Consider the following 12,490-nt stretch of genomic DNA (forward strand, 5'->3'; position numbering starts at 1 on the left):
ATATCCAAATGGGTCGAGGAGCAGGCAGTACCAGCTCTGAAGTTCCTACTGGGCAGGCTGAAACTAACGAGCCACGGAAAAGTAAAAGAGAAATAAAAGAATAAAAAATAATAGTAGGAGCACGGCTGGAAGAAAAGCTGAGTGTAAAGTATTCCACGGCAAATTTCACTCTGCCGTATTTACCAAGTGAGGGTATAATGAGTCGGTAAAATGCATAGGTAAAAATCAACCGCCAGACCAAAACTGGCCAGACACTCAGGCGAGGCCAACGAGCTTCGATTTCGAATCTGAGGTGGAACTCTCGTTGAAAAGCCTTCCTTCTAATCGTTAGAATCTAATGGACCTTCATCTCATCGTTTCTCCCTATTTTCAGGTTATTCTAGGCGAATTTGAGTAATTTTTTTTATTCTCAATATTAATGCAATTTCTTTCCTTAAAAGTGAATTGAATTTCATGCATGAGACGCATCATTTACAGCATCGATTATTCAAACTTTTCAGATACATTAAGAATAGTAGAACTAATTTAATCTCAAATAGACTTTCGATTCAGAATGTGAGAAATATGGGAAAAATGCTTGTCAAATGATTTGCCTGAAAAAATGGAATGGATGAGGAAAATCAACAATTAAATTTTTACAGATGAACATTAATAGTTGGTCAGTGAATTTCGGTTAACAAGACTCTTAGCACTAGCACTGTTCTTAGTAGGTTGAGAATACCTTAACGAGGGGTGAAAAATTAACTTTATCACGAATCACGGCATCGCGGCAGTGGTGATTCTTATCATTATTCTGAACGGCCTCGTTTCGTCTTAACTTCATCGGCTCGATCACCCTCTCGTGCAACTTTTCTTCCGCACCATCTTGAGGAGGTGGAATCTTCATCAATAACATTATTTAAAAATTATTATAGACCGATTTTAATTGTCAAATTTTCTTTCGATTGTAATGCCTTTTATTTTTTCTGCTTAACCTCCTCAATCACATACTGATTTTTTCTTTAATTCCAAAATATTTTCTTATTTTTGCAATTTTATTGTCCGGCATTTTCATCTTAATTTTGTGTCACACTTGCGTACAACAAAGGATGAAAATGGAACTACCGGAGAAATGTAATATGCGACTCTCAACTTTTTGCGATAAATACTGATTATTAAGTGAGGCAGAGTGAGGGTGGAATGTGAAAGGTGGAAGGTGGAAGTTGTATGAGAATGTGTGGCCTGTGAGTGTCCAGCACGAAACAGTTGGATATGGTGAATGCAAAAGGGTCCACCAAGGGAATAGCCCGAACAGTGAGGGAGAGAGGACCAACGAGAATGTGAGGTTTAATACAGTACAGCGTGGCCGAAATAGGCTTTATGATGACGAAGAGTACCTGCGGGACCAGGAGCTACAATATTCTCATGCAGCAACGAGCATGCACCTGTTTCCATCTTCGGGGCATGTATATAAACACATTGGTGCTCATTTCGTACAAATAAGCTATGTCGGAGATAAAGAAGAGGAGTCATACTCCGTTCTTTTTTAATAAACTCTCAACTTAACCCAAGTACAATCTTGTGCGACGGTGTGATTTTTTTTTCCGCGGATATCAGCCCAGTAATTAAGTTCATTGTACCGAAAAATGAATTATGAAAAATTAATTCACATTTACATACAGGAGGTATATTCTGTATTCGATACTTGTTCCATATCTTCCATTCGATCTCTTCTTCCAGGAAGATTAGAGTGGCTTTCCTTGAATTGATGTTTGTCAGTTCTGCACCCCAATGTCGGTGTGGAGATTAATGCCACCCTTCATCCCGAATTGTGAGACTAAAAGCCTAATCAAGCCTTGGTGAAGAATTCTCATTTCGGCATGAGAAGGAGAGTTGGATAGGTGTGTAGAAAATCATTCAGTGCGACAGCTTGTAATCCATCCAAGCTGTTGGGTTAGTTGTGGTCGGGATTAAAATCTATCCATTTGGAAATCCAGTTGTCATTTTGAGTAACTTGGGGGATCGTGACCGGAGATACTGGATGATTAATATTGCTATCATTTATTAATAGATGGTTAGAGTTCATTGTTTGAGATGAATCTTATGAGAAGATATACGTGTCAATCTGACAGCCCTCACGGTTAATCTTATCGCAAGTAATAGCACATTTTCTCCTGGTCGATTGGAAGTACAGTAGAAATAGGGAAGAGAGGAAAGAGAATTCAAACGATGATCAAAAGGATTATCGAACGTCTTGCACATGAAAAGATAATATAGACAGGTGGCAATTCTTTTATCAAGCGGAAGAAGCAATTTTATAAAGCAATATATTGTTTTCAACTTGTTTGCACCTCATTCGCCATTTCACCAATGGCATTAATTCCCTGCAATGGATTTTCAATACAAAGAAAAGAAGAAGGAGAAAAAAAAATATTGTCGATAACTCGCAAAGTCTCGTCCAGGGAAATAAGAGGGTTGTCTGCGTACAACAAGAGAATGAAAGCTCCTCAAATGGTTGAGATGTTTTGAATTTCAGGTGGCTTGAGACGGAATCGAATGAAAGGCTGTAGTTCTCGGTTTGTTGGGAAAACCCAGACCCCACTCGAGCCCCGATTACCAACGGCTTCCCCCTATGACTGGTTATTACATCGGATTGCTCCCTCTCTTCCTCCATCCCTTTGAGAGCTCAAATCCCGAAATAATATATTAGAGAGGAGGTGAAAGAAATGAAAAAAGGAGAATTTATGCTCTCTTCGCGTGGGTACTTCAACAATAATTCAGTATCGTGTGCCTTGAATTTGCTTGGCTGTTAAAGAACGATTAGCCAACACCAAAACAGATGGGTCGGGCTATCAGTCATGGAACTATTTCATGACTGAAGAAAAACACAATCGGCAAGCTTCACTAAAGTATCGATTTATTTTAGTGCTTTGAAGAGCAAACTGAAAAATACCATAATCGCCTGGAGTTTCATTTCAGTTTCGTCTTCTTGGCGCAAGGTGACAGTCACGAGTTCTCAATCTTTTTTAAATTTGAGGAAAACATCCCAGAGGTGAGTCTTGTGACCGCACTGAAAATTTCTTGAGAAAAATTGGTTTCCGTGTGAAGAACAGCCGAGACACATGAACTGATTAAGTCTCGTGTGACGAGACAGAAGCAATTTCAAATTTGTCAGCGAAATCATTTTCTGGGAATCGTATTAAACTTCACCATATACCTAGTCTAAACGTTATTATGAACCACTGAATACGTCTCTTCTGGTAAAATTTACCAAGTACAAGTTCTTTGACAATTTCATCTTGAGATAAATTCGTTGCGAACTCAGATCTTTCCTATACTTCACTTCTTGGTGAAGGGTTCCACTTGTGATACTCCATGGAAAGATGGAATTTGTCTTATATTCTGGGCCACGTAAAATCACGTAAAAATAAAAAATGACATTTTACGTGATAATGAAATTATACTTTTACATTTCTATTTTGCTTTCCATAATTTTTATGGGTTGTCACAGAATGCACAGCAGCCAGTTATAAAGCTAGACTAAGAGAATTCTCGCCTTTGAATGAGTCGGATGGCAATTCAAAGAAGCTAGAAAGGACAAACTACTGGGCGATGTTATCACTAGTGATTTCAGTGAGCCATGTCGGCGGTGTTCTTTGGAGAAATTCTCCCGCCCTTTTGTCATTTTCATTTGTCTAAAATCCCCTGGAAGTACTGATGGTTTCTTTTGTTCCACTTGCACAATCGTTTCGCTTCCGGTCATCATCTCCTAGATTATGAAATGTCCATCCTATTCTCACTCATTTTTTTTTCTCATCTTCAGAATCAAAAGCATTAAATAACGGCCTTAAAGCTTGTTCATGTAGTGATTCAAATTCAATAGAAGAATTTCCAATTGTCCTACGACTTTTTTTTAGCAATACCACCGGCTACCGGGAAAGCATATATTTCATTCGTCGTGGTTTCGAAATCAATATCAACATTCTTCAGTCAATCAACCCCTTGTCCCCTTTCCTCCTCTTTTCCCTGTTCATTTCATGAACAAACAACACCGAGACCACCGGTTGTAATCGAAAACGGATTGCATTTACACGTCACTGTTGATTTTCTTTTTTGTCAAGTTATTTTTATATTGCTGTACGATTGATTCATTATTTACTCCTGCCTTTTTCTCTGTACCATTTTTTTTTCCATAGCCACACCAATTTTTCCTTCAATTTCAACTGCCGAATTAATTTGCTTTGTGCTGATACAAAAATACAATAAAACTGTGTGCTACCATCACTCTATTCTGAAGCGGGAAATAATTGAAATACCATGGAAAGAGCTTAATCGAGCATGGCTTGATATCAGGGAGAATGAATTCCGAGATAACGTGGCTATACCAATTATCACCCCCTGCGTCATCACATCGAACGATTCGATACCTTAGTCTACAATTGTCAATTCATGCTTTGCTGTGATTTTCGATGCTAAATTATCAGAGAGTGGTTACGGGTGAGCTACAGAATTATCATCTATAATTAATGTGACCCGTCTCTTCCAGACTACTATAACTACCACCACCAAGTGATTCAGGCTGGCGACATTGTCATTAACCCAATTCGTATAGAACATTAGAAGAAGAACGACTCAATGAAATAATTTCCCATTGATCATTAATATATCTCCCACCGTTTATCCCCATAAAAAATCGTCCTCTGACCTTTTTTTTATTGTTTCGCCATCCTTACGTATCGTATCCAAAGGCACACCGATGCAGAAGAGAGACGGCTGCACGTACAACTATAAAAATAAAGCATAAAGTCGACTGCTGACTCGATTGCCCCCTAGAGGGAGAATATGCGGAGTATGCGATTTAAATCATAAAAGTCGAATAAAAATCTACGTCAACCTTTTTGCTTTTGGATTCTGACAATTTTTTTTTAAATTCTCGGTCAAGATCTTCTCTGATTTACCTCGGTCATCTGCGATCTATACCTTGATTCTTCCTCTTGCTAATTTTGCTTGGCTTGTCCCGTCTATTTTTCTCTGCCTGTCTGGTTTATGCCATACCTAATGCGCTGCTTCACTTCCTTGAAGTTTTTCTCTGTACATGTTAATCGTTTGTCGTACTAAGAACTCATGATGCTGTATCAATCCGGAGTTGAAAGGATTTGTTTCACCAACCCGAACCGGAAAAGGAGTAGAGCCCACAGTAACTGCTTTCCTGATGATCGATTACCTGAAAAAAATAAAGTACACAGTATATTTTTTTTATCTTTAACCAACTGAATTTCCTTTTTCTCTTATACCTTCAGCATATACCAAGCGATAATATTTCATTCGATGCAGCATTTGGTATGTATCATTTTTCAGTTCTCTCAGTTTGTTTGGGACAGTCATATCGGATCTCTGTATCTATCCGTACGGATGACGTTAAAGCTCACTCTCATTCAAAGTCCCTCCATCTCCTACCTCGTTTTTCCCTATTTTTCTATAACATCCCCCTGCCCTTCCCTTTATACCTCGCACTCTCATGCCTGTGGCTCGCTTTGGCATCTGAATTTGCACGCCACGAAAATGTAACTGTAAATTCACGATGCAAATGAGATCGCTGATACGAGGGCAAAATATAAATCTGAAAAAGCCACGGAATATTTATGCCTATTATCTGACGACCTGACTCTGGTTCGCATGCGGCGATCTGCTCTCTTCTCTTGCCACTTTTTTTCTCTTGCTCTCTCGTCCATCGGTATTTTCCCCATTTTTTTAAATTAAAAAATTTGTTCTCCCTATTTTATATACGAATAGTACGTCAACTGATCCGACCGCCCAACTGCCTATCATTATCGCAACTTTCGCCTCTCGCACCGAAATAATTAAATAGTAAAAAAATACTACGTCCAGAAGAGGGAATGCCATGACAACCTAGAAAAAGGTTTTTTATCCCTTCGACATTACCCGCTAAATTGATCCCTGCACCATAGCATACTATATTTTGCTCCCCATGTAGTGCATGGTAATCATTCCCATTTCCACAGTAATATTTACTGAAATTTGGAAACCCTTACTATTTATGAATTAATTTATGGATTAACGTGAAAATTTTTACTATTTAATTTTCACCTTTTGGAATGCTCATGAATTTATGATTTCTACGGTGGAATAACCCGGAATGAAAATAATGGTGGCTTCTCTTACTGGAAGGGTTAAAGAATAGTAAGATGATATAACTTTGCACTTGAGATAGGAAGTGGAAGTAATACTCAGCTCAGCAAACCACATTTTCTACTCCCAATCAAAGCTATTATTAAGCCGTCTGCTATGCCCCATCTCCTCCTTTTCAACTCCTCCACTACTACTTTGTCCTTAAGATTGGTAGAGTAAAGAGAGAAGGATAGAGAATTTGTGATGGGTGAGGAGGAGGTAGTTCGTTCTCGATTTCGCTCTACTCCATGGTAGTTGGCCCAAAGCCAGCGTATTCATTCCGCAACTAGCCCCCAATCTAAGGGGCCAATTATTTAATCAATTCCACCCCCTTAGCGGTCTTGACGGTGGTGGCTTGGCCGTTGAAGAGACTGTGCCTCCGAGTATGGTGAATGGAGGGAACAAGAGGAAAGAACAGAGGGAGCTTGCCGGTGCGAGAAAGCCCAGTAGCAGCCAAGGAACTGACGACAATTGAAATCGCTTTTCCTTGTCTCATCCGAGTTGGAATCGCTGTCTCCGGTGAATTCTACTTGGTGTGCGATTCTCTCTTCCGGCTCTGTGGATCGATTCGATTGTCGTCTACTTACACTCTTCGTCCTTCTCATTTTCTTCAAGTCCTTCATTCTCATAATCCTCAGGAGTCATTACGCGCTTGTAAAATGCCAGAAGACTTCACATTTTTCGGCATCTTCTCTTAAAGACAATCATGACGACCCAACGACCCACGACCCACGACCCACGATCCGAAGGAACACTCAAACTCGAGTATATTTACTTGCTGCAACCAACAAATCATTACAATTATCAATATCTACATGAAAAAAATTCAATAGTAACTGCGGGAATCAGGGGAAATAATATTTTAAAAAGTTTTTTTTCTATGTACGAAAATAAATGGTGAGTCAAGTAGCTAGTGCAGTATTTTAACAGCGAAGATTCTCTCGGCCACAGAATAATGCTTCTGATTACGAGGATAGATAAAAATCCACTCATTTCCGGAGATTAAAACAAATAAAAGAGGATACACCACTTCCTACTACGGATGCATCATTTGTCCAGTAAACTTTTCATTCGATTTACTAAAGCCTCAGTATAGCCTATATTTAGAAGAAGTGAATTGTCCAGTTCCACCAAGCATTCTCCCTGCCAACTTATTTCCAGACTAATATATAATACTATTTCCAGATGGAATATCTCATTTATAGAATGACCCGATAGAGTCTAAAGGTAGATTCACAGTTTTCACTTTTTTAAGAATCTCCGGCAATCTCTCCTGCACTTTCTCTTTTTCAAAGCATGAGAAAAAATTCAATTCCGCCGCAGTGACTAATGAGCCTTCCTGAAAAATATCACAAACAATTAAATATCACACGTCGAAAGAGATACCACACCCCTTGGATTCAAGTGTAACTACGGGGGAGAGATGGGTTAGAGATCTAGTGTGCACCTAGGGTGTGGGTATAAATGCCAAGCGACGTTGGTGGAGAACTCAAGTATATAGTCCACGGGTGAGTACTAAATCAGTTGGCTACCCCCACGAGGAATCATCCCCTACCGTGTTATGGACGCTTAACCCCACCCGACCCAACATTAGTCGAGAGATTTTAAACGGAGATTGGAACCGTACAATATATATTCCACTGATTTCATTGGGCTCCAACCGTCTGCTTCATCCGTAGAATTAAGGGTTATCTATCTAAAATCCTTGCTCAACCCCCGCATCATCACGTTTGTATGTTCTCTCGTAGTGTGTTGGCTCACCTTCAACGTTAACCGCCCCAATCTCATCGATTGTCAGTCATTACGCAGATCCAATAGGTCCGATTTATACACTTCCATCGATACGTTTCCATTTTACTCATTTGAGAGCAGATCCAAAGGCAGCTGCAATTGAATCACAAGTAAAAAGGGGAGAGGAAATATTCATACATGGAAAATTCTCGAATGCGTATACATTGAATTGCTCTTCACATCCCATCTGTACTGTGCCCTCTTCTCTTTTTATCTCAACTCTGGTATGAGAATACTAATGAACTCTTCTGTTTGAATTGATCCTCTTCATGGTTCACGGGAATTCTCAGTTGTCTCTCAACATCGCACCGAGGAGCCTATCTACCGTCATTTCCCTCTCCCCTGTCATCAATGTTAGTCGGGCAAATGTTACATACCCACAAGACACTAAGCTTAACCCGACCTCAACGTGGTAACCAAGTAAACGACGTCCATACCTACCTCACGTCATAGACAATCCAGCATCTCACACGTAAAGCCTTCAACGTACATATCCAGTGCAGTGACATCGTCTCAGTGCTAACCAGCGAAACGTGAGGGGTACATGGGGGGTGGCTATTGGAGATACCCCATCTAGATGTGGAACTGCATCTATCCTTCACACTTCTCATTATTTTATCCATGAGATTGTCCGTGTGAGCTCCGCACGCGCATTCACTCGAAATCTCTGAAATTTAGTTATGACATCGTGGTGGCGGGTCGATTTCTTCCTACGGATCTTATCCTTACGGCCATTCGAGATATTTCGAGATGGATTTCCTTTCACTTTTTTATAAAAGGCTCTATATTTTTTTTTCTATTTTTTTTTTAATTTCAATGAAGAAGTATCGCCTTCTAAATTTCTAATTCACGTTAAAAATTCAAAAGCATTTTTTTTTTCATTTTTTAATGTCATTGGTATTTCACCGGAAGCTTCTATTATCAATCAATTGAATTATTAACATTGACTTGAAAAGATTTAAAAGAAAAAAATACATGTATTGTGAATGAGTTGTTGAAAATTTGAACCTGCCTCTGCTTCTTACAGTGAAAAATCGTTATCCAACCATTCGCTACGGAGGTAAAAAAAGTTAATCCAAGAAAATAAAATATACACCACTCAAATTGTGGAACAAAAAACGCAAAACAATTACAAACAGATATTCGCCATTGCTGCTAATTACATATTTAGTTATGCACTCATTTAACTAACCCTGAAATAACTGGTTACATATTTTGCCGGGCGTATTTTCGGGTGATTTTTTTTTATTTCTCCTCATTTTCACGTTTTTCTGTGTTAGGTTTTTCGGTTGCAGCTGGGTGGAGCGAAAATTGGTGGTGATAGTTGAAGTGAATAATTGGCAGAATAATGTTTCATACGCGTTGCGTTGGAATTCGTGAGCGTTAGTTGGGTATGTAGGGTGATATGAAAGGGAGAAGAAGAGAGGGGTACGATAGCCAGAGCCACCGAGGACTGGTCAGGTTTTGTCCAGAAGGGAGTGAGTAACATCTCTGCTGCGGTGCGGTAATGAGACGTACGGGTTGAGTAATAGATTCACATTATGTCACGCCAGGGACTGGCCCTGGGCTCTCGTGACGTATTGCCCGGAGTACCGTGACCCGGCGTTAATTTAATGTCAACATTCTGCGAACATGAGAGCACTGAACCGTACTATAATAATTCCTAAGATTTCCAAATATCTTAATTCTTACTCACCACTATTTTTCCAATCGAGTGTTCAATAGTATGCGAGAATATTGATCACGAGTAATTTGGTTTGGTAATCTAGAGGAATCGTTTTGAGTGATCACTAAAGTTAAATTGATGAATATTAGAATTGAATGAAAGGGACTGAAATACGATGCCATCAGCATATGAAACACAACCCAGACACGGAGTACCTCACGTCTCTGACATTGCACATTAGCATTTACGTGCGTTAAAGGCTCGAATGTTGTCCCACCACTGTGTACACCATACTCTCTCCTTCCTCTCCTCTCTGTTTCGCGCATTGCATCGCGGGCTCGTGGTGTTTCTATTTTCAAACAGGGCAGTTTATAAATAATGTTGTATAAATGCATGTTGAAAGATTCAACAATTAGTGAGAGATAGTTAGAACTATTCACATGCAGGTATCCGAAACTAATATTGAAGAGAACTCTGACGATGAGGATGAAACTGATGTGCTCTTGGTTGTCAAGGATCATCCGTTTTTGGTTGACTGACGGGTATACAGAGGGATGAGCATGGCAGCGGGGCGTTCTAAAAGTTGCCAAGACCTCCTTAGGTTTGGTTGCACGGGAATACGACTCAGTGGCACGATGGTAATGGCTCTGAAAAGTGTTTGGATTTGCCACTCGAATTTCACTCACAACTTCTCCATTTCACTGTGATTCTTTGGGGGTTGGAATGTCAAACGCAAGGAATCCCTTTTAGTCAAAGACCACTCAAGCTCACTTTACTATAATCATCTGTCATCGTTTTGGGTATCACACAGGTTTCGCTTTCAAGTGCAACTTGTGTAGTTCCCATTTTTTTTCCAGCTCCTCAATTTGACTGAAAATCCTTAGAAAGCTCGCCAAGTTTGTAAAAATTGTATTTTTTTAAATGTACGTGTATACATGGATTAAAAAAAAATTGAAACTGCATGAATTAATTGGTATTGTTAAGATGAAAAATAAAAGAGCATTACCATTTAATTCACATTTTCAATGGATTTACATGTCTGTATATGATTTATATACTTGTAATGAAAATGTTATGAAAATGGGTACCTTTCGCATTAAGGCTAATAATGTTTGATAAGTGTAATGATAAGCATAATTATTGCAACTTGTTGGAGAACTAATTAATTATCTGAGACTGATTATGTCAAATGTGACGACAGTACGACAAGACTCAGTTATTTTCTTCCAGGAAATATCAGCGACTCAATGTTCATCACGTACATGTCAAGTAAGTGGAGAAAAATCTATTTCAATCTAAATCAATTTAATGTCTATATATGATCCCTTACGCTCTTGATTATCGATGGATAAGTGGCGTGAGCAAAAGGGGAATCCACTTCACTATTGTAACATACGTTTGACCATTAAAATAGACGTGATATGGGGTGATGAGGGCACAGTTCAATCTCTCCATGCAAAGATTCTTGTCCCAGAAAGTGCTTCTCACTTCATTTGAATTTCAAATGTTCTAATGTGTATTTTTGGTCCGCCATTGCTCTCGCTCTTATCAACGAAGGGAAAAGGGTTTTAGTTTAAAATTCAAATCTCAACACCCTCGAACGCCAACTTTCAAACGTCTTCTAGGCATTTTACCCGTGCTGTTACTCTATTTGCCGTTATGTTCACCATTTTTTTTTTCTCTCAATTGTATTTTATATTCTCGTTATACCTTTGAACTTCATGCAATAAACATTGAGATTTTAATGATAAAAAGAGATCGAATCAACTTCGATAAAAATTGAAAGAATATTGATAGAGTATTTTCCATTGGCACCCCGCTAACCTGTCACCATGTTTCACTTGGAAAATTACAGACACGGATGTTACACTCATAAAACTCGGAATGTCAATTAGTAGTAAAAGTATTTCATGGTACAAGAGTGACATTCACACAAAGAAGAAAGACGGAGAGAATATGAGACCCCTTCTAATTCAACGCTGAACAGGAGGACCAAGTTTAACCATTTAATTCGCATTCCACCTGACTCTCTTATCAAAACATACCCCCTCAGTCCTTTGTAATTCCTCTTTGTCCTTGTTTTTCTTCTTCCATTATTTAAAAGAATAAATAAAAATAAAAAATTGTAATTTATAACTACGGGAGAAACAAAGGCAGAACCCGAGCGGAAAAGAATAAATATGTTAAAGCAACATAATTACCATTCTATATAGTTGAAAAATTCTGGCACAATTTTTTTTTTTTTGCTGCGTATAAATGAGAGGAATTCGAAGAACGAACACTTGTCCCTTGTATAACTCACCATTATTTCTCCGTTGAATTTTATTATCCAATCCCTAGATAAAGGTTAAATCACATAAATTTATGCAGGCCACCTTTCCACCGAATTCCTGTTTCTCTCTCTTCTTACTCTTGCACTACTGCCTTCCCTATTTTCCTCAAAGGAAAATACCAGGTTATTTCCATTGAGGAAACAGAAAGCCGTAATAATGAGGACATAGCTTTATTCCACAGCTGGAAACAAAAAAGATTATTCCATCCCTGCCTCTATCTCTTTCTTACCGGCATTTGAGAATGTTCATCCTTCGGGTATAAGCCTCTTGGAACGAGATAATTAAATAGTTCTAGTAAAAAAATGTCATGCTCATAGTCCATACCACATTTTGCCATTGAAAATTTCACCATATAGTAAATAGTAATATTTATTAAACTTCGCTAAAGCTTATTACACGCGAGTGGCAATATCGTAATTTTTACTTTCCAATTGTCCCCGGGTAGAAAGAAGAGTTGCAGGGTGAGTGATATCAGCCATGCACCGGTTTTCTTATTCTTCGATATACATATATATACATATGTATACATATT

The 12,490-nt window shown here is 38.8% G+C and overlaps 1 protein-coding gene across 3 annotated transcripts in view; it reads left to right on the forward strand.

The window, feature by feature from the left end:
• Lar (tyrosine-protein phosphatase Lar) overlaps nt 1-12,490 on the forward strand; it is a 144,996-nt gene that overhangs the window by 65,517 nt on the left and 66,989 nt on the right. Inside the window, exon 1 of one of the 3 annotated variants that reach the window (XM_011316753.1) lies at nt 10,861-10,894. The exons of the other annotated variants lie outside the window; for them this stretch is intronic. Within the exon in view, the coding sequence (XP_011315055.1) occupies nt 10,873-10,894 (22 nt within the window). The 5' untranslated portion in view covers nt 10,861-10,872. Of the gene's footprint in view, nt 1-10,860; nt 10,895-12,490 lie in introns of those variants that run through there. 3 annotated transcript variants of the gene reach the window in all.

This window comes from Fopius arisanus, unplaced genomic scaffold (assembly GCF_000806365.1).
Source record: "Fopius arisanus strain USDA-PBARC FA_bdor unplaced genomic scaffold, ASM80636v1 scaffold00008, whole genome shotgun sequence".
NCBI lineage: Eukaryota > Metazoa > Arthropoda > Insecta > Hymenoptera > Braconidae > Fopius > Fopius arisanus.